Raw genomic sequence first — 27,661 nt, 5'->3', positions numbered from 1 at the left:
CAGAAGGTGTTCATCAATTTTCGGGCCAATAATCTATGCACAGGAGATTCAGGGCAAGGTCCTCCACCTGTCTGTACGTTCATTCATTTTGTAAGAAAACACAGTTCAATGCTTCTTTTCAGGATATTTCTATTTGCTAAAAAGCCCACAGGGAGAGTGGGAGTCAGCTTTGAGTTTTTATTTCTGAAATACACCACTATGTTTAATCAAAGACTTGAGGTTGTACCTGCAAGTGCTGTTTTCATACTGTGTGTTTAGAGACTACTAAAGATTAACAAAGCCTAATACAGTCACATTTCCAATTTGACTAATGACTGCTGATTTCTGTAGCTAATGTTCTGCTGTATTACGAGAATGGTTGTAAAAGATGGCCCTGCATCATTTGTTCTGCTCACCCTAAAATTTATTATTTTGCATGCAAACATTTGCTCTGTTCCACAGAGTCAGGAGCGGCTCCTCAGGCCGGATACAGATTATCTTCATTAAATCAGAGTAGCTGGGCTGAGCTCTGTCAGCTCCAGGTTTAGCCCTTGATTGCCCACTGCCCCAGCGTTGCCTAAGATAAATCCTCTCATGGAGAGAGTAAGAGGACCTCAGAGAATTCTTTCATGGTCCAATTACTTTTACTAAAAGTGGAGGATTTTCTGTGGATTCCTCAGATTCACCTTTTAAGACTTAGGGATGAGGCATCTAAGATGTTGAGAAAGATCAGGGGAGATCATAGGATGGTAACGTAGTGGAGGGACTTACATCAGATGGCAAACATACTAACTAGGGGAACGTGCAAAGAATAGAGAAGCAAATCTATCCAACCTACTCGTTCATGGCTTCCATCTAAAGCTTTAACCTCTGTCTGCTACACTTGGCTGCTTTCCCTTAGAAATTTTAATTGCTGGAACAGACATGCACACACTCTGCTCCACCCATGCCGGAGGACACGGAGGGACACTCCGATTCAGTCTGTTTCAGTACATTCCTGAGTGGGGTACAAGTGATTTCCAGGTATAACTTGGCTAGTCGCATACAACTGTATCTGGCACCTGCCTGTACATGAGCGTGGCCACACAGGAGGCAGAAGGTTAAAACACAAGGTGGAACACCTTGTAGCTGTCTAAGCAGTGACGTTCATTACACATAAAATGCTTCATTGCATCTTTTGTTCAAAGATTTCCAGGTAATTTGGAAAAGAGTTTAACAATACACCTACAGGCAGGTTCAGCTGGGAGGTTTTCAAAACATATCAAGTAGCTGCATCATTGACTCTCAACACACACTGTTACAGTCGGGGCTGCTGGCTGAGTTTCTTGAAAGTAAGGCTACATATTCAGGTGATTTAAACCTCCATTTTTGAAAGCATTGCTTTTTTCATACTATCTCAGGGTTTCAAGGCCTATCTATAAAGTTTAGTTCTTTTTCAAGTAAGTGCCAGACTGAGGTGAGAACTGGTGAAGGGTTACAATGATTTTATCAGGCATTGTGAATGCTCTGCACAACCAAAAATCAAGTCTCAAGTATTTGCTCTTCAGTGTAGCTCAAAGTATGTCAATTGCTCACCATTTCTTTTCCTGGGGAGCAGCAAAATGAGAAATTCTTCTTCATATGTGTTTTGTCTGTCTATATAAAGTGCAGCCGGTCTCCAGGCTGTTTTCTTCCTCTTGTTTTTCTCTTAAATCTATCTCTCTGTCTGTTGCTCATGTTGTTGTAGCCGTGAAGGTCAATGGCTGTAAAAAAGCAAGGTTTGGAGGGGAGACAGTATTTTTCATCTGGAGAAAAAGTAGGCAAGTTGTTAGGCACTTAAATCCTTTTTCAGGTCTGAAATGTCTACTGTACAATAGAAAATTGAAGTTTTGTTTCCAGGGTTATATTTTGAAGATTTTTCTGTTTGTTGCCCTTAAGGATCAAGCCTTGTGGATCAGTTGTAGAATGGTTTTATAACAAATGAGGGCTCTGTGTGGGAGGACAGTGCAATCTGCGGTTGTATGGTTTCTCACAGGGAACACCAGTGACCTTCAGCTTCAATGGGAGTAACAATCAACTGGTTCCTAACTGAGACCACTTTCCTTGGGTGCCCGGGGCAGTGATTTTGGAGATTTGGAGAGCCTCCTCTGCAGGGAAGCCTTCCAAATACTGTATCATTATGGCTTGTGAACCATTTATTGAACTTTGTATCTAGATTAGTTTTTTCAGTCCACACTGTAATGAGAAGGCAATGATTATGATCACCTTGTTACCACTGATGGGTGTGATTTGCCTGCTGAGATTTTAATCATGATTTCTCCCAGGAGCCACCACTTACAGCAAAAGGTGATGGCGGCTAATGTTTAGCATAGCTGCTAATATTAAGAAGGGCTATGAAATCTCTCTTTGCTGTTTTCAGTGGGGGGATGAGAAACATCTGTCTTGAACGTTACAAGAAAAAAAACTCTCAGCATGCGATTTCGTGTGTGAATCTGTGGTAATCAGCAAGATGGTATGTGATCTCTTGGGGGAGATTGTATCATTCTCCAAAATGAGGAAAAAAGGGCAAAATAACCATTGGGGAGTTGTGAGTAACGGCTTTGTAACACCTAATGTATTCCATTTTTCTGTTAGCCTTTGGTTTATCTCGCTATTTTTCTTTTTTGGGGAGGGAAAATGCCCACATGCCAGAATGTGATTGAATAGACTGTCATTCATGTTGCAGCCCATTATGAAAATATCCTGGAGAGCCTAAGTAGTCCAGAGGGAGACTGATAATAGCCATATCTATGGCTTCAAAGCCCCAATAAAAGTCAATGGGGTCACTCATTTTGATTTCACTCAGATCTACAGCGAATATAAAACCTTGAAAATGCAGGAATAGGTGCTAGATTAGAATCAGATGGGTCCCCCACTTCTCCTGGGACTGCCATTCCCACACATCCCCCTGCTAGCTAAAGAGAAGATTTTAAAAGCCATGATTAAACTAACTTTTTACACTTATTTTAATGATCAGTAATTCTTCTGGAGAAGACACACCTCATCCCAAGAAACAAGGAGTTTCTGGCAGGACTGTGCAGGGCAAGATCCCTGCAGAATCCTCAGTGGAAGAAATTAGCCTGGTGTTACTATGGACATTGCCATGCCTTTTCTACCGTGCTTGAAAAAAAAGAAGTCACCTGTGCCTTTAGGCAGGAGTGTCTTTCAAAAACACACCCCACCCATCCAGCAGAACTACCAGGCCTTGCTGGAGATGTGCTTGAAGAACAAATGCCTGTTCACAGATGACAGCTTCCCTGCTAACATCAGCTCTATTGGAACGGGAGCACTGCTAAAGAAACTACCCGGAAATTTACAGTGGAAGAGGCCACATGTAAGTGACTTTCAGTGAATAATCTCATGATAGCCAGCAAATAGTGTTAGCATTGAGCAGACTACTCTTAGACTTTAATTTAGCTGTGCCTTAATGCCTCCAGAGATCACACTTATTGTATCAGCTGTCATTTTAGAGGCTGGGGTACATGGAGTTTCATAATTGCCTTTGAAGCATTTGTTGCCCAAAATCATAACTAGCTTTGTTCTGTTTATATCCAGTAATGCTCAGAGCAGGCAGAAATAGCAGGTGAAGGGAGTGAGGTGAGCTGGTGTCCTTGGAGCTCACAGGTCTGATGATCCCACCATGATTCCATGATGACAGTTCTCATGGCGATGATCCCTCTCCCCAGAATTCAAGGTCTTGACCTTTTAGAAGATTTCTGAGTTTCTAGACAGTTCTTAGCCATTGACCCCTTTCCCATGGCCCACATACTGTTGTGATGCTGGAGGCTGCGACTTTCACCAGCAGCGGCAGGTGCCTTATCTTCTTGCTGGGCTGTTTTTTTCCTGCTTAACTGTTTAGTCTATTGTACTTAGACCAATCTTTTCCCAGCTCTCAAGGTTGAGCTTCTACCATGACCAGTAATTGGTCATCAGACAGTGAGTTGTTTTTAGTTCTGGAGGCTCTGTTTTCTACTTGTTTCCATATTTCCAAGGCCTTTGCTGGTATCCCATGCTTAAACTGAACATCACAACAAGAGACACCTGGTTGCAAGGGCTGGTCACAGAGCAAGTTCTCATAACAAATGGATAGATAAGAAGTCTAGGAGGCCAGAACAGGGGCCTGGCACAGTTAGATAAAGCCTGTTAATAACAATGGCAGTTCTGTTCTTACTGAGGCACTAAGCAACGTATTGACAATCAGATCTTCTTGAAAGCCACGTATAGAATTATCTGAGAATTACAGTAGCACTGACTCCTTATGTTACCGTATCTGTAAAGGAATTCTGCCAGGTAATAGCAGATAGCATCTCCTAGATAAGTTATTTTCTAGCTGTCATATTTTGTCAGATTTAACCAATTTCTTAGAAGGGCTGAGTTTCTGCAAAAGTCATGAAAATCACTGGGAAAGTAGAGGCACCTTTGCAAAGCAAGCAGGAGAGCTTGGGAATAGCAGCCCTGGTTCTCAGAGTTTCATACATAATTCAGTCTCGCATATGGTTTGTGTTAAGTCAGGATTTGCAGGCAGAGGAAGAGTGCAGTCCTCAGGAGCCTGAGCTGGGTTGTGCCGGGCACTGTGGCTGAGGCAGTTATGTCAGCATAAAGGTATTTGGGAGGGAAAGGTCAATATGAGTCCTGGCCTCTACAAAACCCTTCAGGTGTCCCTCCACCCCAGGGATATTGGAATGGACTTGAAACCTTCTGTCTCTCAGTCCACCATTCAGCTGCTCTAAAACTGCCTCATCAAGAAGGCTGCCATTTGTTCTGAATGCCAAACCTAGCCCAGCAAAGGCTCTCTGAAGAGAGATGCTGTGCATCCTTCAGTCCTTATGCTGCAGAGGAAACGCTGAGATTCTGCTATTCAGCCTGCAGGCTTGTAGCTTGCTGCATCTATGACTGATGGCCTGCAAACTGAACACCCAAACTCACCAAGGATAGGGGTTGGTGTCTAATTACTGTGACTGCCTTCTGAGGGTTTGCTGTTTCTGTGCTACTGCCTGAAGGGGAAGCCAACAGTGAGAAAATTAGCTTGAGCAATTTGTGGGTCATTAGAGTGAAACGTAAGTTTGACACTTAGTTTATTAATTTGACCCCAGAGGCACTTGTGAGAGGGAAAAAAAAAAAATTCTCTCTGAACAATTATTCACAGACCCACTCTTGTCACAGCAACAGGAACTTTTGTAGCAGCCATCGGTTAGTCTGTAGCTCGATTGTCAGGCAAATTGTGGAGATATCAGCTAGGTTAGCTGAAAGTTTGAACAGTTATGTTCTGCCATCGTAGCCTCTTTTGGCTGAAACCTGTCAGCAATTACAGAGGAGCAGGGCTGGCAGGTCTGAAGGGTTGTCTTCTCAGCAAGGTGTTCGTGGAGACCTGTGGTGATGCATCTGAGCACCAGTGGCTTATGTCTGAGACCAAATTCAATGTAGACCAAACACAGATGTGTGCCCAGGCTTGTTTCAGATTAGCCTTAGCACATGATAATACTGAAGCTATACCTGAACCAGAACAATATCTGCTGGGACAAAGGGATCCTAAGTATTTTGAAAGCTTTGAACCGGCAGAGGGAGTGTTTTGTGTCACATATCTATGAGGTTTTTACATCCTAGACTAGGAACTCACTGGATTTCCCATCTTACAAGGTCGCAGCTCTGCAGGCAGAAAGTCCTTGGCTTCAAGCTAAATCAGCTCATGTTATTGACTCGACTCTCTCCCTCTTTTCTTTTTGGTTGTGTGCTTCCCAGGCTTTGCACAGAAGTCCGGTATTTTATGCTGCAAACAGAAAGCAACTTGATCTCTGCCAAGGATTGGTGGGTAAGGAGGCTCCTTTGTATAAATATCTAAGTATTCTTATACAAGATAACATTTTGTGTGGAATTTTGACTGTATAAAACTTGGCATAGAAATAGAAGGTGCACATATACTTATCTCCTCACTTGGCATAGTGTGGATGAAGCAATCATTAGGATGGGATAGGCTCAGTAAAAAACCTGGCAAGCTTCAAGGTGGGATTTGAAGAGTGAGAGGTGTCTCCACAAGCTGAAATTGCCACTCTCTGTGTTGCTTCTGTGCATGCTAGTACTGCAATAGGAAGTGATCCTGTGCTTTTACTGGTCTGTAATGTTGCTGCTTGACGACAATTGAACATAGACCACAGAAGCAGGAAAATCTGAGACTTTCACTATCTTTGTATCTAAGGGTTAGTGTGAGTGCATTCTCTTCCCAGCTGAGCAGTTAGAAAAATCATTTTTATGCCCATGTTACCTAAAGTAAAAAGCTATATTGTCATCTGCAAAACAGGTAGGGGCAGGACTAAATTTATTTTTAAGTGCTTTAAGCCCTTAAAACACAAAGTCTGATAAGTACAGTCTTGCATGTGAGATCCATTGGAAATGATTTTTCTCTTCTGAAAAGTTAATGTTTTCAAAGAAAAAGGGAAAAGTGTTTTTTTTTAATAGTGTGCCTTTACAGAGAACAGAAAAAAACATGCAATGTCATTAAAAAACTGGAATGTTTCCATTAAGAGCTATTTCTTGCTAAACTTCTTATTTAACCAAACAGTATCCAAATGAAAAGATCATGAGAGAACAATTATAAACCAATCATGGTTTGGTTAAATAAAGCACACGTCTGGATCATCTCATTTTCTGTGTATGATTTCTTATAATTGTAAAGACATCAGCACAACGGCTCTTCTGCTAGCATCTTGGTGGTGTTCCTGAACTTGGCTGACAACTCTCACTTTTCAGCCAACTGCATGTGTCCGTTTGTCTTGGCGCAGAGAACTGCTGGTTCCTGGCGGCCCTGGAAGCCCTGACGTTCCACCAGGACATCTTGGCTGTAGTCGTGCCACAAAACCAGAGCTTTGAGAGGAAATATGCTGGCATTTTCCACTTCCGGGTACATCTGCTCCCCCAGAGCGTGGGAGATCTTCAGAAATCCTCTGTTACGTTTTGTGCCACACCCTTAGATAATTTGTACACGGTTCCCCTTGGCCAGTGGCAAGTGGCCAGAGCATATCCTGGCCTGGAGAGTAGCCCATCACCCCTCCCACAAAGCAGTGCAGGCAGTGGATCAACTACAAGCCACTGGGAGGATATACCTCCGCTTGGCCCTTCTCTCCAGCTGTACCCTACCCATATTTTAATCCAGACAAAAGTCTTCGTCCATAGTGGCAACAGTCAGCTGGACTTGAGCATATCTGCTCTAACCTTCTACCCCTTTTCCCAGCTCTTGTTGCAATTCTGCTGCCCTGCAGTTAGGAACATCTTCCCAGAAGCCTATCTGTGTCTAATTTCCCTGCTTAATCCTTTTACTCCTGGTATGTGCTTTGTTTTCTCCTCTGGCAGGGTGGAGCTGAGGAGTTGGCTTTGTGGGTGTATCAGCACATCCCCCGACCCAAAGCAGCCCTCCCCCCAAGGCAGCTCGTCCTGTGCCCCCAGCTAAGCTATCTTGCCTTTGCTTTTGTTTAAAGTGGAGGTCCCCTCCAAGGGAAACATCAGCTTATTCTTTTCCCCTGACAGTTCTGGCACTTTGGTGAATGGGTTGATGTGGTGATTGATGATTGCCTGCCGGTGAACGAGATGGGGGAGCTGGTCTTTGTTTCCTCAGTCTCTAAGAACGTGTTCTGGGGAGCCCTTCTGGAGAAGGCATATGCTAAGTAAGTGACTCATTCCAAGTTATTCAAATAGTCTCTCTAAAATATGTTGGTTGGTGCCAATGTGGTTTGTTCTTGTTTATAAATGCACCTCCTAGGCCTTGCCACATTTGGAGTCTACTAAATGGTTCTTATCTTTCTGTTACTACACAGTAAAAGCTGCCACTGCAGTAGCTGTTATCCATCCAGGCCCTTGAGTTTAAACCCAAGGGTTTAGGAGTAGGTGTGAAAACAGACCTATCCTGGGGAATTGTCCTCTGTTGTCATTGTTTGGAGTGTATTGGCTAGGATGATGCCTGCCTTGTAAATACCACAGAGGAGTGGAAGGCCACAGATAGGGATTTTCAAGGGTGAATGATTTCTGATGCCTCCTTTGATGCATTATCAATTTGAAAACCTCCCAATGAGTTTTACTTTGGGGGCCTGCTGAAGAATTGCACTTTGGTTTTGGTAGAAGTTCCCGCTCTGGGGTTCCCCACAGCTGACGCATTCAACAAGTCACATGGCACAGGGGAGAATGCTGGCTTCTCTTCAGGGTGTTTTGTCTCGTGTGGTTTATCAGGACTAAGAAGATAAGCAACAAGGCGTAACTGGTGGAGTGTGTTAATCTTGGGCTGAAGTAATGTCTGCAAGGAAAAATCCTAGTTAACAATGAGAAAAAGATCACAGCAAAGGAGAGAAAGTTCAGTTATTTCCATTTGGGGTTATCATCAGAACGGAAAGAGCTGAGAAAGTTGCTCTGCAGTGGTGAAGAAAATCGGATTGGAGACTGAACTCTCAAGGCACTGTATCATTATCTGGTGATATATTCAGACAACATTCGCTGAGGCAGAGTTATCAAAGAAGTAGTGATGCACATGTTCTCACTACTGTGCAGTGAGGGATGATAGGGAGTGAAGAGTCCCTTTCAGACTATGGCCAATCTTGGAGGCAATTTGTTAGATTCCTAAATGAGAAGGATTCCCCTAAAGTAAACATGAGTTAGTTACAGCCTTCCTTGACCTATCATCTGTGACTATAACCCCAAGAATATATTGATTTCTTTTTTGCTAGACTCTATGGCTCCTATGAAGATCTGCAGATTGGGCAAGTTTCAGAAGCCTTGGTGGATTTTACAGGTGGTGTTAATATAAGGATCAATCTTGCAGCAGCTCCTCCTGATCTGTGGGATATCCTGACAAGAGCAACCTACAGCAGATCTCTCATGGGCTGTCATACACATTTAGGGGTGAGACTTGGAGTGACATGAAATGGCTTCACAGCTAAAAGCCTTTCCAGATCTGTTTCCCTCTGCTCAGCTAGTCATTGTGACTCAAAAAGTATCAAAGCTGCCACACATGACTTTCTGTAGAAATCACATTCTTAATGTTAAAGTTTGCACATGGATTGATTCCCTGCTGCTTTCAGCTCCCTGTTGTATACATTTAGGAACTGGTTTATCTATCAAAGAACCTCTATTAAATAAGGATTCCTCTTTTTGTTAAATAAATGTTCCACTTTTACAGTGAGGCACAGAGACTCATGGAATAAGCTTATAGCTAAGATAGAGAGAGGTGTGTAGTTCAGAACATGAATTCAGGTCTTGGCTTCCAAGCCTTATGCTAACATTTCAGCTGTTGGGAAGCCCTACTATTCTGAAAATCAAAACCTAACCTCCCGGACTTTTAAAAAGTGAGATGGTCTCTAGTCAAAGATCCAAATTTAGGAAGAGACCTTCCCAATCTACCTTCCAATTCCAAACATACTGCAAAATATGGCTGTTAGGAGCTTAGACTTAATTTTTTTTTCAGTTCAAACCATTCTCCATTTGCTTTGAGAGTTGTTGCTTACACAGGTACAGGTCTCTAGTATTGGTATGAGTCTGCTGTGTAAGTAGGGATAGCATGAAAGGTTTATTTTCCTTCTGTTTCTCTTCCTTGTATACAGGCCACAAAGGTCCTGAAGAATGGGCTTGTTGCTGGCCATGCCTACACAGTAACCGGTATTAGAAAGGTAAGACTAGCCCTAATGTCCTGGGTCCAGGTTTGTTTGGATGTCAGCAATTTTTATTGCAGTCATAGGTTCAACCCTTAATCAGGGCAACTACTGTATCTCTGCCCCCAATGCTCTTCTCTTAGTCTAAGGCTAAAAGAGGCTGCGTGCTTTGTAAAGATTCACTTTCAAGTGTGTCCACTTTAGTATCATGAACCTGATGTAAAGGACAATGGTTATAGATCAGCATATCTCTAAGGGTGGGAATGATTCACAGGGCTCTGCTGAGAGCATCACCTACAAATAAATCTTAGCTGTTAAGGATGAAAGAACTGGCCTTTGGGGATGCTGGGAGGATGTGCTGAAACCTACTTCAGGTAAAAAGCCTTCATCTGAAGTCAGAGGAGAGGCCATAGAGAAGTAAAGATAACTGAATACAAGGGCCAAAACATGAAAAACTGCAAATGGGAATGTGAGTCAAGGCTAAAGTAAGGGAACTGAACTAGGCTCCTGTGCAGACTACCAGGTAGACCCCACTGATCTGCAGAAGTATCATTGGGAGTCCCCTAAGGATATTTGTCTAGAGGTAAGGGACAGTAAAATAATAGGTCCCAAAGACTGGGAGAAGGCTCAAGCTTTCTCCTCCTGGATTGATGGATGACTATCTTGTCCAACCTCAAAAGGAGGTTGACAAGGGTAGTGAAGAACTTTGTGGGGCTTTGTGGGTGAAAGCACATTCAGTACCTCTAGCAAGAGATACTAGGGAAGCTGGAAGTGATACTATGAGCTGGATGATGCACACCTGTCTCCCACACACAGCAGGAGGGTTTTAGGTATGGACTTTATCAGCGACATGTCTGTCAGTCTGGCTCCTCTGATGGGATGAAGAGCCAGGCAGGAGTAAGGGACTGAGTGAGCACATGGAGCTGTATGCTGCCAACAAAGCCCCTAGTCAGCCTGGCTCCCTCTTGTCCCACCATGGCATCCCATTTCAGGAGACACTAATCTATGTGGTTACCCCGTGGGCTGCATTGTGCTATGCCATTGCACTGGGGTAGGACTTAGCTTTCACAGTAGTACAATCCTGCCCCCACATAAGCACAAAATGAGCAGATGTTGGAAAGGAAGAGGAATTTATGGACAATCCTCCAAATTAGGAAACTGTGAGGTCTCTGGTTTCAGTTATAGAAGGTAAGATAAAGCTTCTTAATCTTTTTGTTCCAGCATTCAGAGTTGTTCACAGATTTTTATCATCATACTTGCTGGCATATATGAGAACAAACAAAATCTTTGTTAATATCTGACATAGTACAGTGATATAAACCAGATGAGAACTGCTGAGACCTTGGTAAGCACAGTGTTACTGTTTTATACAGGTGACCTGTCAATGTGGACCAGAAAACCTAGTGAGACTGAGAAATCCATGGGGAAAAATTGAATGGAAGGGAGACTGGAGTGACAGGTGAATTTAAAAAAGGGAAGGTTTGATGCTGAGTGGGAGGAAGGGTTTCTCGGAGGAAAGATGCTGCCATCTTCAGGCATGAATTAGTGCTGAGAGCAGCATTAGGGTAAGTAACAGTTGCTTGCACAGACCGTCTGGTGTCAAAGCAATGACTCGATAGATGTGTATTTCTCCAGCAGGTAGTGCTCACGTAGTTGGGCTCACTTCACACGTGCAGCTTCAACAAGCTCAGTTCCGCTTTTCCATTCACTGAAAGTCAGAGGAAACATAATATGAACACCAGATGCCGACCATGTTGCTGTGATCTTGATGGCATGCAAAGTGACAGATAGCTGTGCAGAAGGCTCTAAACAAAAAGCATGTTTCAGGGCACACAGCCCTTTATCACAGGAGAGACTGTGCTAAGTCCTCCATGGGTGGGAAAGTGTTGGAGCTGGGTGACTGCAAAGGAGTCCTCCGTCCTGGCTATTTGGGGAACTACAATTGTGTATCCGATCAGAAGAAGCAACTAGTGAGGCAAATGGGCCCTGTTTTGCATCTGCCTGAATTTTTTGATTGGGATCTATGAAAGACAGTGTTTTGCATTCTAGACCATGGGCAACTGTAGACTTGTGTCCTGTTCCTCTTTGAAGTGATGCATATTCCTTCCTTCCAAGCTTCACTTCATTCCCTGCACAGGCCCTGTTAGCTGAGGCTTGGGGATATGGAGGAGGGACGAGCATAGGGAGGTGTTGGGAATCTGGGTGACTTTCACCTTGTCTGCAGAGCAGTAACTTCTCTGATGCATGTCTGTCACATAATGACAACATACCAGCTGTTCCTGTTGAAGAGCATAATGAGCAACATACTGTAGGCCTGCCTTTTAAATGACTCCCAGCTGCCTCTTGTGCTGTCCTAGTCATTCATTCATTATGCCAAACACTCTTCCTATTATGTCTCCTTTGACAGAAAATTAACCAACAAAACAGGTCTAGATTTTTATATTTTAAGCACTTGGAAGCTGTGTGTGCAAGTGAATGGACTGGCTAATGGAAATGGAGCATTTCTGGCTTCTGCCAGAGAAAACTGGAGCCACTTAGCTACAGCTCATGGGGACCAGAATGCTTGTGGAGAGTCTCCTGTGGCTGAAGGCATAGGGGGCCTGTGTTTAGTGGGGTATAAATGTTGAGATATATGGGGACAGGGATTTGGCCTCTGTAGAGGAAAGCTATGTACTCTACCTTGAATTTGAGGACACATTTGGTTAGTCACCTCATGTTTTTCCCCTCAGCTCTTACAAATGGGAGCTGCTGAGCCCGAAGGAGAAGATTTTGCTGAGGAAAAAGAAGGACGATGGAGAATTCTGGTAATGGCATAGTCTTGCCTCTTCTCTCCTTGCCAGTAGCTCTGGGGCTGCGTCTGGAGATGAAGCAGCACATTGCCACTTAGGTTGAGGCATATGTGATCTGCTTTATAACAGCCCATGCTTGCTTTCTTGCTCTCCTCCTCTGCTTGATGATATGAGAAGCAGTAGCTGTGCTGACACAGAAGAGATGCACTGTTCTTCAGTGGCAGGAGTGAGGGAGAAGCAGGATGCTGCCAGGTCTCCCAGGGCTCCTGGAGACATGGGCAGCTTTCAGGAACTTTTGTCCTGCCTTTTATTTTTAAGGTAGCTTTGGGAAGCTCTTGCTTGCCTTATATTTGTTCCTGGTTTCTCCACAGCTTCTGCCAAGAGGTGGCAATGTTGTTGCCTGTGTCATTTCACTGCGGTCCCTTTGGTGGCAATATTATTTTACTCTCTGTGCTACTATACTTTGCTGAAATCTTAGTCGTGCATTTGCTACTGCTAGATGCTGCTGTTGGAGCAGACGCTCTCTTCTTTACTGCCTAATAAAATATGAGCATTACCATATGTAACACAGAATGGTGCGGCTTCGAAGTTCCCTGTTCCCTTTCCTTTTCTTTTTATAAGCCATATGGACTAAACTAAACTGCTGACAAGATGTCTCTTGGCACTCTTTTCTCAGGATGTCTCTGCAAGATTTTAAGATCCATTTTGTAGATCTGATGATCTGTAAATTAACTCCAGACCTGATGAGCCAGGAAGTTGGGAAGAAGTGGATGTACTCCCTGAAGAGTGGGAGATGGGTTAAAGGAAGTACAGCAGGAGGAAGTCTGGGATTCTGTAATGGTGAGAGGTGCTCTTTTGGATGACTGTGGGGTAGCATTGCTCTGCTGTTGCAGTTACCAGCACCTTATACCTGTTAACACGAAATTGACAACAGAAACATGCTCTTCCTGCTTAAACGTCCACACAAACATCAGAAATAAGCAGCTGAAGGACTTGACTAGCTTCTGCTATCATAAAAGCTGCATGACTCGCAAACACAGGGCAATAGGCTGGTTATAGCATGAAATGAGCTGCAGAATCCTAGGATCAGTTGCCAACACTGGGCTGCTTTGGGGCATTAAACTTGTCTGTTAAAATTTGTATCCTCAGCATCTCCAGGGAGTGGTACTTTAAGTAAACTGAATGGGAATTGCAGAGCCTCAGCCTTTCTGGAAGCAGAGCAGGTGGGGTCTGAAGTCAGCTAGCCCATATACCAGAGGTGATAAAGGAATGGTGATACATTTGTAAACAAAATGACCTCTTAGTTGCAGGTGACTGGAAATGTAGTTCCTTGTTCCTGGGCCTTCCTCCTGTCTTACTTAGTGGTTGCACTGCTAAACTCGTAAACTGCACCCTAAGATCAAATCCCTGCGAGGTCTGGAGATCCAGACAAGCTGTGACCTATTCAGTCTGATGCCAGGCATCATGTGGGAAGCTGGCAACCGATTTTGTGATGGAAAATGACATAAATGTTTTTCTTGTTTTGCTTAGGCGCCTTTTGGATGAATCCTCAGTACTGGCTGAAAGTTTTACCAGCTGAAGACAGTAAGAAAAGCCTGGGTTCCTGCAATGTGGTTATATCCCTGATGCAGAAACACAGCAGCAAACACCGGAACCGAGCTCCTCACCTCTTCATTGGATTTTCACTCTACAAGGTGCGAAGAATTCTTTGCCTTTCTTGCTTTTACCAAATAGGAAAATTTCCAGCCCCTGTAAATTGTAGAGCTTTGCAGACCAAGAGTTTTGCTATGCACAGGGTGATCCGTGCTCTTTTCTCCTTGCCTGTGCCCAGTCTCCTCACACATCAGGGCCAGGCTCCCTCAGGCTCTGTGGCCCGCTTGCTGCCTCTCCAGCATGCTGGGTGTGAGGCTGCAGAGCAGTGAGAAATGCCACTTGCTTCAGAGCACACGGGGCTTTATTTTTTTCTCTCTGAGAGTATGTGCAAGAGCTGGGAGAGGGTGCCAGGAGTCCACTTTGAGGCAGGGAGAGTGCTGCCATGGTAAAATTGTGCTTGAGAAGTATTCCTAGTATGATGTGGCAGCTGCCCATGTGTGAATACTGCTAGTTCGCTGTGTATCCAGGGGTAAGTGGATATCACTAGAAGGAGTGAGAGTTTCCCCGCCTCAATTCTTTGCTTATCTGTGAGCCTTGCAGAGCCACTCTCCTCCTGTGAACAGAGCCACAGCTCTTGTTGCTGCTGTGAGTTTACACGGTTATGGAGAGATGGCTGTGGGGCAGGGTTTTCAGGTGGAGGGGCTGACATTTCTGAAGGCAAAGACCCCAGCTGGGCGTATGTAGCTGCTTCCCAGCAATGATATGGCTATGTCTGACAGATGCTCTGTTTCTCTTCTTCCTGCAGGTGGATCTAGAGGTAAGTCCCCTGTCGCCGCTGCTGGCTGTTTGCTGGTGGACCTGGATTGGTGCAGCTGTTATGACAACACTGAAGGTGTTGTGTTTGCCTTTGCTCCTTGGCTGACAGCTAGTAACAGTGTATTTGAGTTCAGTGAGGCACCACAGTAAGTCACTATTAATGCAGAGCTATCCACTGACTCTTCCAAAAAGCAGCCGTATCAGGAAGGCTCAGGGCTCAGAAGCCTTAAAATGGGGCATTAGTTGTTCAGCTTCTGCACTAGGTCTTCAAAGGTATTAGAAGTTGCATCAGTGTTTACCTGATCAGCACTTCGTCCCTGCTGCAATTGTAAGATGGTGCCCCAATTCTTGGCTGTGTCTAAGCTGGACTCACTGCAGCAATCAGGGAAGCCAGAGCTACCTTTCTGCTGCCTCCCAGTCTTGGGATGGGGTGGGAACAGAGCCTATGTTCCATGCAAGTCAGGGGTCTCCTGGGAAGCTCAGGTTCCTTCCTGGCTGGGGATGCTCTGAAGCTGACACTACAGGTGTTTTCAGCTTCCTCAGGCCAGCTGAAGGCCAGCTTTCTAGCATTTTCTTTAGCCAGTAGCCTTTGAGACCTGAGGAAGGGCCCTGGAAGTTAAACCCTGATGTAAGTCCCAATTTTGACCCTGACATCAGAGGGCTATTTAAAAGAGGGAAAGGTTTAGCTCCTTTTGTCTTGAAAGGGTATATCTTCCACTCTGTTACTACTCAGAACACCTCTGAAATGAGACTCCCTTTGAATTTGGGCTGTCAAAGAGCTGGTTTGGGTGTATGATCAGGGCAGCGCAATTGTGTTCTCAGTTATTGTATTTCCAGCATGGTAACCATGAGGTAAGATGCTACTCCTTCCTGACTTAAATATTGTGGGCACTATCAGAGTTACAAGCGAGTTAAAATTCCTGGCAGAGGGGGTCCGAGTGTGGCCGTAGCACGCTGCTGTGCTGCACCCAAGGGGGAATGGTGGCAGCCAGGACTTTAATTTCAGGTTTGTAGCGGTTGCCAAGATCAATACAAAGAGATGGCAAGCTGAGAACATCTAAGGTATTGGAACTACAGTCAACAAAGTATTGACTGGAATATAAAAACTTTGAATTTAACATAAGGGGCATGAAGAGGAGTAACCCTGAACCCTTCAGAAGAAAGATTGCTCTATTAGTAAGAAAAATACTGGCAAAGGAAGAGGAATAGCATCTCCACTCTGAGGCTGTGGAGTAAAATGGTTAAATGTTTTGAGGAACAGCCAAGATCAGAAGGTGACAGTGGGTTTAGCTAGCAGGATTATTTATTTGGCTTGTGTACTGGGCACTTGGTGGCATTAAAAATGAGTTCAGAGTTGCCTGGATCAACACTTTATCTATCCTCCTATTGCAGAAAAGTGCTGCAGAGCAAAACATCTATAAAAGCCAAGAGTGCCAGGCAGATCAAGGACACATGTGGAGTCAGGGCTAGGGATTAGGTTGCTCCTGCAGTATGCTCAGATCACAGGTGCTCAGAAAAACCCTCTGCTACCAGATCCCTAGTGCAAAGGACAAGCTGGGGACAAAGTGTGTGGTACCTATGGGATAGGAGGGGTGTTCTGGCTAGTGAAGAGCAGTCTCTAGAGCAGTTCTTGCCTGCAGTCATTTCTGCCAGTATAGAAATGACTTTTGCAGTAGCCACTCTGACAGGAGCCTCTTCTTTTCCCCAGTCTTTGCTGCTGTTCCTTGCAAGTACTATTATATTGTTGATAAGGTTGCAGGAAGACCTGTTCTTTGTCATATTAACATTGGGCAGGGGCAGTGCGTAGTGAGAACCACCATGTCCTGGGAGGAGACTGAGTCCTTTGGGCCCTGTTATCTGCTTGTGCTGTAAAAAAATATCTGAGATGTGAAGGCAGGCTGTCTATGCCATGCCTGTGAATTCTCCACGTGCCTTTTGTCTCTTTGTTCAGCTGGTGCAGAACACATTTCTCTTCTGTTTTTTCTCTTAACAGTACCAGGAAAGCAACAGAAAGCTGCCCCCAGCTTTCTTCACCCGACATCAGCCTGTGAACAAGCACCAGGTCTTCCTTGATGAGCGGGAAGTGACTCATGACTTCCACCTGGCACCTGGTATCTATGTGATTGTCCCATCCACCCTGAAGCCTCAGCAGGAGTCTGAATTCATCCTGCGGGTATTCTCGAGGAAGCATGTTCTTCGGTGAGATGCTGGTGCCCCTCTGACAGTGCCTAATTCTCTGGGATGGTAGGATGGTCTGGTCTTTCTAGCCTAATGGGGGCAGCATAAAGACTTTACTCTGCAATAAGCAGCACAATCTCCTTCGGAGAGGCTGGCTGTGGGTTTCTCAGACCTCAGGATTCTCAGTGGCTGAAACCGCTTTTAGCCTTATCCTTTCAAGAAGTGTTGAGGTAGGCCCACACAAGGGATTCTTGCAGCATGCTCAAGTTTGAGACTGTGGAGAAGGACAACAGTTTTTAATGCACCATCAGTTTGCCAGGAGGCCCTGCTGGCAATGCTAGGATGGTTGCTTGTGCAGAAATGGTGCTTTGGAGACTTCACGTGCCAGCAGCCCCTGGGGAACCATGTGGGCATGAGGGCTTCCCTTACTTCAGGTGTTACACTAGGGAAAAAACCCATATGTTGCAACAGAGGGTTGGGGCCCTGTCTGAGGATGGGGGATATCACCTGTGATGAGACAAACACACAACTCTGGGATATCTCCTTAATGTGTCTGCTTTTTTGCACCTCCAGGGAAATGGGTGGGAACACCAGTTTCACCCTCTCTAAGGTGAGTGAGTATGAGGGGAGTGGGAGGTCTGTGGTTTGGTCTTCAGGTCTCAGTGTTGGGTTTTTCCTGTTGCCCTGCCCTATCGAGAGGCTGAGAATGTGAGTGCTTGTGTTGCAGCGCTTTTGAAAGGGCAGCTTGGGTTTACAGGCAGAGTCCCTTGGACCACGTGGACAGAAGCAGTCAAATGTCGGGGACGAGCAAATTTTTAGACACCTTTGTTAGTTGCCTTTTTGTGAACTTCTTTTAGTGACACCATCTTACTTGCTCTGCAGTCTTTCCTATTCATGGCTTTTTGGAGACTCCCGGTCCTTTCTTGCACTTCTCCCTGCTCCTTTCATGCCTTGAAAGTTTTGAAGACATCATGGGACCTGAGCAGTATTGTTCCCATGCAGTGGTCTATAGGTTATTTTCAAAATAACTGAGCTCAATGGCAGTGCATGCATGTCTGCAACTTGTGCCAGGGAGTTTATAGCATAGTCTGTTCCCCTGGCATAAACAGGGCCATTCTTTCTTTCATGTCCTCTATCCTCCTGTATAAAGGAGGACAGAGACCCTTCTCTCTCTTCTTGGCATGGAGTGAGCCCCATTCTTTGTTCTTGCACAGCTTGTTGCGGGGCGGGGGGGGGATGTTTCTTCTCACTGAGTGTTATATGAGTATTTCTTTCCAAGCAACAGCATTTCTATGAGGTGGAGAGCTATCTTAGCAGTGGGCTGCGTTAGTGATATAGCATTGATTGCAGTGGTGGGGAGAAGGTGGAAGGGCAGGGGATGAGAGTGCAGTTCTGGGAAAGCATCTTTACTAACTCTGTCTTGGATGGTGACATTTTTCTTCCTTGAGTTAATGATTTATTTATTTATTTATTCATTTAAATATCTTAAAGGAAATTGTTGATAGATATGAAGGCAAGATTTGGGAGGATTTCTTCACAAAGCATTTTGAACAGGTAAGCGTGTGCATGAGCTGCCGGAGTAAACTCCTCCAGAGCTATTATGTAGCTCTGTGAAAGTTAAAGCATATGGACATTCAAGGGAGGTCTGGATGTGGAAGTGTGGGGAGCAGAGAGGGGCCACAGGAGGTTGGGCTGTGCGTACAGTGCTGATTCCATGCAGCAGATTTGACCGCAAAGCTTAGCAATGTGTTAGCATTGAGATAGGCATACTTCTCTATGCTACGGGGTGTGAATGCCTGGAACTTAATGCCACAGGATGTTGTGGATGTGACAGTACCAACAGGCTCAAAAGGTATTAGCAAACTGATGGGCAGCAGGTCTGTAAATGAACACTAAAGGACTAGGCAGCTATGTACCCTCTAAGATCCATTTTCCAACAGGTGTGGGTGCCAGGAAAACAGGAGAATGGACTGCAGAAGCTGACCAGGCTCACATGCTCTCCCTAAACTTTAATTCCTATTGCCTGTATTGGGGGAAAAAGTGGTGGGCTGTGTGGATCCATCCTACCCTTTATGGTGTTCTTACGCTTATTGGAGAAAGTCACCTATTAGGGAATACCCCCTGAAATATTGACACTTGTCTCATACATCCTTCATCACAGTTTGATGGCAGCTAACTTGTTTTGAGAGGTAAAGTAGGTATCAGGTGTCCCGTCACCTTTTTTCACTATTTTTTTCTAGTGAAAGATTCTTTTTAACGATCTCTCTGGTCTGATTTGGGATCAAGTTGACCTTCAGGGATCCCACTAACTATGGTGAGGGATGAAAGTGTTTCACCTTTCAGAAAAGGTAGCCACATTTATTTAGCAGTATACACTATATTTGACAAACAAAATTTCACAAAAACACATTTGCACTTTTGATAGCAATATTTTGATGGAAGGAGTAACTAAAAACAAGCAATGCTTTTACTTTTTGCCACTTGTTTAAGATTTTGATTTTGAGAATGGTGTGGCTTTCAGATGTGCTAGAAATTGCCATATATTGTGAGGTGCTGGTCCTTTGCTGTCAGGAGGTCCAAGTATGCACAGAGGTGAGCAGTAGTACCATTTCTTAATGCATTACCTTGGCAAGCCTCAGTGGTCTGAAAACAGGCTTTTATTTTTGAAGGGTGACATTTAAAAAAATCCTCCAAACAAACAAATGTCACAGTTTCTAAAAAACCTTTAAACTTTAGTGTAACAAGGAGGAGGGGAAGTCTCTGCTTTTGAAAAGTTTAGGGAGGAAGTATTCCGAAGTTTCCATCTTTTTTTGTTTGTAAATGATAAAAGGGAAATATTTGAAGCAGGTCTCTTGACAGTGTGCTTGATGGGACAGATGGCACCAGGGCTGAAAGGTTGGCGGTCTGGATCCTCACTCAGTGTAAATCTGCACTACTGCATTGATCTGTGTGGAGCCCGGAGAACTTAGCCCAGAGCAGACTGCAGCTCTTGCAGGCTGAGAATCTTGTCATATTCAAAGGGAGTTTTTTCTATTGATTTTCACAGTGGCTGGAGTGGGGCCAGAAAAGCAGACAATGAAGATGGGACATGCTGGGGAAATAAGAGGGAGAAAAGTGATTTAATAATTTAAAAAAAATAAATAAAAATTCTCTTCCATATCACAGAATCCTGAAATAAATGCTGTTCAGCTCCAGAAGATCCTGAATAATATATCTTGGAGAAGTAAGTGCTGAGAAGTAATATTTCTGTAGAATAAACCCTCTTAGAGAAAAGCCTCAGCTCCTGTATCTGTTTCTTGAATTCTGAGAAGAGAAACTGGCTTGAATCTGACTGAACTGACTCTTCTGATGCCATGTTAGATTTCCAGAGAAAGGATTTGCTGGGGTGTGAATCAATATGGTAGAAATTTTGTAAGCGATGCTAATCTAGTTTGAATTTCAACAACTGAAAGAATGAGGGGGAAGAGCAAGCATAGGTATTGTGTGTGGATGCAGACTCTGAATTTGACCTCCAAACCCAGCTTGACCTCAGCCTTGACTCTGAAACTGTATCTCATTTCACCCTGTGCCACTGACACAGTCTTGGCAGCACCACTGCTAGAAGATGTAGAAAGTTAGCTTGGTCTGCAGGCAGTTAGGTGGTGGAAGGGGGTCTTGTCTTTACCTTGATGTGCCTGGTTCATGCTCACTATTCCTATTTACTCTTCCCTGCTGTGCATGCATAGGGCTGTTCCTTGTTGTTTGTGTTTGGGAGACAGGAAGGAGGTGCAGGTAGCCTGTGTAACTTATGCTTGTGAGAACCAGGTGAGCCCTGGGGTTGTCTCTCTAGTGAGGACTGTGACATCCACTCTGCCAGTGGCAGCCCAGAGCACTCCACAAGTTCATAGTTTGGTCCCTAGTTATAAATAATGCTACCTGGACAGCAGCAAGGTATTGCAGTGGCTGATTTCTTTGAACAGCAACAATGAAGTTACAGATACAATGATGAATCCAGTTTTTCTTGCCACTTTCTTCGCTGGTAACAACCGATGTGCAACACAGAAAATACACCGTCCGGCCATTATAGGCAACAAAGATGACGAACAAAAGACTGATATGATGCCTTTTCCACTTAAGGTGAATTTGACATTGCTCCCTTTTCTACAAAGGTGCACAAGGATAGCTCTTCTATCTTTGCAAAGTGACCCACCAGGCACTGTTTTATCTGTGAGAAGACTATGTTGAACAGAGAGTCTTTATTTTTCATAAGTCATCAATTTTAAGACATTAATTTAAAAACATTACTGTACTTGATTCATATTTAGTAAACAGGGCTATTACAAGATTAAAACATCTTCACTTTCTGAAGAGAAGGTATTGGTGAGTTATGCTTCTGTCCCTTGCTCAGTGGAAGTCTACAGACAATGTATAATCATGATTTGCAGTGAGATTAGAGTCTATTTCTGTTACTCTTCATGTAACTTATGTATGAACCAGGAATGCTAAGCTTTGATGCAGCATCATGTTTTCAGTGATGCCTGTACTTTTAATTACATTAACAGAGCTGGCAGCGTGTCTTTGAAAGAGAGAGAGATGCTTAGCACAAAGGTTTCAATTAATCTGCAGTGCTGCTCCCCAAAGCTCTTCAGGTCAAGTGACTTTGCTCAAGGTCATGCAGTAAATTCTGTTTGGGATTACGGCTTTGGATGTCCTTTTCCTTCCATTTTCTCTTAATAGCTGGAGATAGTGCACCGTATTTCATTCCATATTACACGCCTGCGGGGAGCTCATATTGGATTTTCTGAGACTAGTAGAATCCATCCTGTTGCCTCATATTTTTATCATCATAGATGATATGTCTTCTCAAGTGGGTGTAAAGTTTCACAAAGGCTTTGGGGCCTGAGCCCTATCAAGGGAGGGGGAATTTTGTGAGTCCATTTTTCTGAGAGATGTTCAATGACTCCTCAAAACAGGTTTGGTTTTTTTTCTCCCCCCCCCCCCCCCCCCCCCCCCCTCCAGATTTCCGGAATTTTCACCTGAGTTTCAGTTTGGATGCCTGCCAGGGTATCTTGGCGCTCCTGGATGTATCCTTAGCATGAGTGATACTTCTGACTCATAATACTTCACTGAAGCATTATTTCTTCAGGCAAACGGGGTGTTACTGTGATTTCTTTACCACCAGGACATGGCCCTGCTTATTGAACTTCTCACCCTCCATAATAACAGTTCAGCTGTGACAGAATGGAATTGGTTTGGGAAAGGGTTGATTCCTACCGCCTCTGAAATCAGCGGCCAGGTTTCCATTGACTTTAGTGGGAGGAGGATCAAGCCTATATATAGGCTTGTGGGCTAAGAAATCATTATCCTCATATTATAATTGTGTGACTGTTAAAGTGGCTATGAGTTTTTGGTTTGTTTGGGTTTTTTTATGTAATGGGTGCTCTCTGACATTTAATTGAGATGTTCTGACCTTAATTGTCTCATGAAGCTGAATGCCTCTGGCACACTGAGTATCCAGGAATTGAGAGTCCTGTGGAAAAGGCTGCTTTTCTATTTGGTATAACAATAATTTCTGTGCCCCCTCACAATATCTCCCTGCTCACAATCCCTTTGGTGTCATCTGTTGTTTTTTGGGGGGTTGTTTTGTTTAAAAATATTCACTCCCACCTCCCACAGGAAGTTTTCCAGAAAGGAGATGCTAGCAAATCAGGAAAGCTCGACCTTGTGGAACTGCATGCAGCTGTACAGGAGACAGGTGAGCCCACAGCGCATCTTGGCAAGTCTCATCCTCTTCCTCATAAAGGCTGGAAAAAGCACAGGGCTGGGAAGCATCTTGAGAGTTGTAGGTAGAGCCCAGGAGTGGAAAATCTCTGTTTCGCTCTTTAGCTGGGTAAACACATCTGAAAATTATTTTGCTGTGGAGTGGGCTACTTAATTTTGCCCCAGTGTGGTCTCATACTGATAGTTCTCTGAACCAGAAGTGTCTGTCTATTTTAGACCCAGTTTTTAAATCCCTTCCTGTTAGTTGCTAATTTAATTTTAAAAGACTGTGTGGGGTTGTGTGGATACATGCAGGAGGCCAGGTCTAGCTCATATTAAATTGCTACCTCTGCTGAAGACGACAGCTCAGGGACTGAACCTGGAAATGTGGGACTTGCACAGAGGCAATACTGGTGCCAGACTTCACAGATACAATGTCTGAAGCTTGATCTAAAAATGGAAGATGATACATATGGGTCCAAATACTGGACCAAGCTCTGTTGCTGTTACTGAGTGGGGGCTTTGAGTGGGGGCTGGTACTCAGCCTTGTAGCTTCTTTTGCACATTTACTGCTTAAATATCACTCCTCCTTTTTTGGTGTGTGGTTCACCCAGTTCATCTGAGTCAGTGAAAGCACAGTGAGAAACCCAGGTGTACCTCTGCTAAAGCAAACTAAAATCCCAGGCCACGAATAGAAAATACTTTTATTCCTTGTAAATGCTGCTTGACATTGGGACTGATGGTTTCTGTATGAGCTTCCTCTGGAATTTCTTTTTCATCTCCTTTCCTACCCTCTTGTGGAGTATTGCTCTTAAACACAGCTGCTGTTATTACCCTCATACCCCATGAGCAAAGGATGCCTATGTGTATTTTATTCCAACTCTGGCAGGACTGTGAGTATAGGGGTCAGATCTGAATGCTTTTAAGTTTGCAGGAGATATCTCCACATAGTGGTCTCATTTGGGCTGGCTAAGATTTGATTATCTTAGGGGAGGTTTGAAAAACCACGCTGTTGGAGAAGGGCTGAAGACCACTCAGTTGTGCATGCTTATAGCTGTGTGCACACCCACAGCTGTGCACATTCAGCTGTGTACAGCTGGGAGCTGCCATCTCATTCTCTTTTCCCCCCCTTTTTTTTTTTCCTCACAACCCCCCCCTTTTTTATGAAGGCATTTCACTCAGCAACGAAGTCTGTAATTTGATGGCAATCAGATATGGTGACCCTGACTTACAGATCAGCTTTGAGAGCTTTGTGTGCTTCATGCTTCGAGTGGAGATCATGGGAGGTGAGGCTGGCGTTACGGGACTTGCCAGGAAGCTGGGCTGTCCAGCTAAGCCCTGGCCCTTCTGACGCTGCTCCAGCTGGCAGTTGCAAGGTCAAAATTAAGAGTGGGTTTCTGAATAGACCAAGAATAATCAACTTAAAGCGAGGGACAGATATAGAGGAAATCAAGCTCTTTACCTTTCCACCAGTGGCTTTCTACAGACATCCAGGCTGTACATATCAGAGTGATTTAGCTCCCTGCAGATTTGCACCAGCCTTCTGTAGGAGGAGGCAGGCAAATTACAGATGGAGGTTGCTCATTTTCCAGGAAGAAGAGAGCCTTGGAATATACCTTTGGTGGGACTGCAGTTGTGATGATGAGACAGCTGATACTCAGCCTGTGAGCTCATGCTGTAGACACTTCGCACGTGTCTCAAAACTGTAGTGGGTGAGATTGGGACTGTCTGCATTTTGGGGTTTCACAACTGGATGGACAGACAGTAACATGCCTGACTTTATTCAGCTGCTCCCTATGTCCCAGCCCTCAGGGATCTTCCAGTGATAGAATGGAGAAGCACACATGCACTTGTGAATAGCCTACAAACTCTGCCTTTGAGGTTTTTCCTGAGACAGAGTGTCTTGGCTGGTGTTGATCTCTTGGCTATTAAGTTAATGCTCTTTATTTATTTCTTTTCCAGAGGCCTTTCGCAACTTAACACAAGATGGCAAAGGGATATATCTCCGGGAATCTGAGGTAAAGCCTGCTCCCTGGCTGTCAAATGTGGGCTCCTTCACTGCAAGTAGCACTGCATGTTTTGTTCTGTAGCATTAAAAAAGGTATCTTTACCTGATCACTTACAGTGTAGGTTAGAAACAACAAGGAACTTCAGGCTTCTAAGTCTTCTGCTTTTATTATGGCTTCTGCTCCTTCTGGAGACAGAAAATCTGCAATGCCCCATAGTCCACTGCAGTTGTGAATATTGCAGAGCTCTCACAGGGATGGATGAGTTCAACCCACTTTCCCCATTATTTTACAGTGGATGATGATGACACTGTATTCCTGAAGCAATGCTGTAGAGGAGGGGACAACACAGACCTGTACCAGGATGACGAAGGCTGCTTTGTATCAACTTTCTGCGCACACTGGACTCTCTGGGCTCAGCCCTGCAATTTCCCTCATATGAAAAGTCTTCGCCTCAAGCAGACTTGACCTAATAATGACAGACTTGGTGAATTGAAGTTTTGCTAATTAATGTACTTATTTTGAGTCCTCCTTCACTTCAGACAACCTTTCTGAGAAGAGACTGCTGGATGCCAACCACTACAAGTGCACAGTGTGACACCATGGAGTGTGGTGGCTGAGTCACTGGGGTCACCTACTTAATGCTGGTGTTATGCTGTCACTATTATAGGATGGCATACATTGTGGTAGTGCCCAGAGGCTGTGCTTGGTGATGGGGCTCTTGAGCCTGGGAGAGAAATGGCCCCTGCCCTGAGGGGCTTGTCACCTAATAGAGGAAATCCCAGTTCTGCAGCTGCTAGGCCCATGGTAGAGGGCAGGAGTCTGTGTACTTGTGGGGAAGAAGGGGTGGGGACTCTCTGAATGAACACTCTTCCCTAGCCACGACTTGGAAAGATGATTTGCAAGCATTCAAACCATCTCTTTTGCTTTTATAAGTCAGCATAGCCCTATTGAAGTGAATCTAAGTTGATTTGACCAAGCAATGAGCCAGGCCTCCAGCTCTTTATTGTGGATGGAGGCTGTGATGTCTGTGTATTTATTTCAGAAAGGCAGTGGGTTTTCTCTGCAGATTGAAAAGTACAGTACAGTGATAAGTAAACTGAACCCATATTGTCTTTAAGTCACCGGAGATTGGCAGGGAATAGATGTTCTCTGTAGCATGATACAGGAGCAGTCTGGTAAAACATTTGGATGTTTGTCAGTTACTTTTATAAAGCAGGATGAGAGAGCATGTGTGTGTGTGCCTTTAAACAATGCAGGCACATGTAGGTTGCAGCTAATTAAATAGTGGAAACTGGGTGCGTAGCTGTGAACAGCGTTAGAGAACATGTTATAAGTGGGACTATTCACATCAAACTCTGTGCTAGAGTTGCTTGCTGCATCTGTCTGTAGGATCCTTTTTCACTTTCTTACCATTTATTTAATTGGGCTGGAAGTGTCCATGCTAAGTGCCTGTTACAGGTTGTTGCTTCTATTCCTGCCTGCCCCCCCCAGTCCTGTGGACAGCACAATTGTGGCTTTTTTCCAGTGCAGAGCCTAGTCTGAGTACTGAAACAGAGCTTCCATGGGAATGAACATACAATGAAAGACCATACTCTAATCTCTTTGTAGGAAGGAGTTATATTAAGCTTGCATAGGCAGCCTTCCCTCTGGCTTTTTGTGACTTTTTAGGTGCTTAATCTCATAAATATCCTTTTAGAGTGTGTATGAGATTCAGGAATGAGGTGGACTGTGGGTAAGAAAGTAAACACGAGCAGAAGACTGAGCTCAGGTATGTGCTTACTGCTGCATTGAAGCCTGTGCAACAGCATAAGCATATTTAGAGAGAAACCCCATCATGTATAAGTGTTCTCAGTCAGGAGGCGTTAAACAGTAAAAACAACAGTGTGCACTTTATTCCCCAGAACAGTCTGTTTCTAAACAGTATCATTTTCATACTGTTTTTATGAGAAAACTGTTAGAACCACATAAATAGATAGCTGCGTTTGTGCTTTATTACAGATGATATATCTGTTGTCTACTGTGGTGTCACTGGAGCCACAGGGTTCAGATCTGCGAAGGTTAGAGGGAGCTGGGACATCCAGGACCCTTGAGCAGCGGTGTTGCAGCACTGCCATCCTGCTGAGCTCCCGAAGGGCCTCTATTAGCAGCTCCCATCACAAAGCACATGCCCTCTCCCAACTGTCATGCCTCTGTTTTCTTTTGTGACTCACAGCTGAACAGGATAGTGCAAACTAAATTAGCCTGATTTAATTTGCACTCAGCTCAGTGGGGGATATTATAAACACTGATTTACTGTGTGCAAGAGCAGCACTAGAAGAACCGAAAAGGTTGATTGAGAGAGCGTAGGTCTTACTTTTTCAGTGCACTTGGAAAAAGATGGTCCCTGGCACCCACAGGGATGGCTGGGGGGTCTGTGTGAGTGCAGAGTGTTCACAGCAGGACTCTGCTGGACATGATGGGATGAAAATCTGTCAGTCCCAACTGGGTTTGTTGCACAGTATGTGTAACCAGCTGAGCAAGAATCATTAAAGGCTAGGAGTATGCTGAGCATAGCTCTGCCACAGGCTGTGCAAAACTGTGGTGCAGGACACCACAGTTTCAAATTGCAGTTCATTTTAATGTTGTACACATTGTTTTTTTATATCAGATTTTGTACTTATTTACTTCACACCTCTTTAATGCAGAGCAATGTAATTGCAGGGAGATTATTTTGCTATTGATTACTTGATCCAGGAAAGAAACAGAATTCATCCATGCCATGAATCACTAAGCATTTGCAGCAATAAACTTTATTGAGCCATGTGACTTGCTGTTACAGAATTGTAAAGAATGCTTTACTGGAATGATTATACCAAACCGTGTACAATTCAAACTGAATTATCTGGCTCACAATAAAATGTTTTTGGCAAGGGCA

At 44.3% G+C, this 27,661-nt stretch overlaps 1 protein-coding gene across 1 annotated transcript; it reads left to right on the top strand.

The window, feature by feature from the left end:
* The first annotated feature begins 2,751 nt into the window (after positions 1-2,751).
* On the top strand, positions 2,752-27,661 carry LOC104315269 (calpain-14). Its single transcript, XM_069800001.1, has 20 exons — positions 2,752-3,331; positions 5,737-5,806; positions 6,774-6,892; positions 7,516-7,652; positions 8,703-8,877; positions 9,576-9,641; positions 10,997-11,082; positions 12,353-12,427; positions 13,089-13,252; positions 13,943-14,114; positions 16,811-17,020; positions 17,573-17,609; positions 18,491-18,553; positions 20,165-20,222; positions 21,998-22,062; positions 22,467-22,535; positions 22,655-22,733; positions 23,908-24,024; positions 24,701-24,756; positions 25,040-27,661. The coding sequence occupies exons 1-20, from the start codon at positions 3,089-3,091 to the stop codon at positions 25,064-25,066; spliced, it is 2,088 nt and encodes a 695-aa protein (XP_069656102.1). The 5' UTR covers positions 2,752-3,088; the 3' UTR covers positions 25,067-27,661.

The sequence above is a fragment of the Haliaeetus albicilla genome, chromosome 13 (genome assembly GCF_947461875.1).
Source record: "Haliaeetus albicilla chromosome 13, bHalAlb1.1, whole genome shotgun sequence".
Lineage (NCBI taxonomy): Eukaryota > Metazoa > Chordata > Aves > Accipitriformes > Accipitridae > Haliaeetus > Haliaeetus albicilla.
The sequence above is the reverse complement of the archived record's forward strand: the minus strand, read 5'-3'. Positions and strand labels throughout refer to the sequence as shown.

Coding starts and splice junctions, on each gene's coding strand:
- LOC104315269 (XM_069800001.1), top strand. CDS start 3,089: ATGGACATTGCCATGCCTTTTCTACCGTGCTTGAAAAAAAAGAAGTCA. Junction 22,063..22,466: donor GTATCTTGGCGCTCCTGGAT/GTATCCTTAGCA, acceptor TGTCTCATGAAG/CTGAATGCCTCTGGCACACT. Junction 22,536..22,654: donor AAAGGCTGCTTTTCTATTTG/GTATAACAATAA, acceptor CACCTCCCACAG/GAAGTTTTCCAGAAAGGAGA.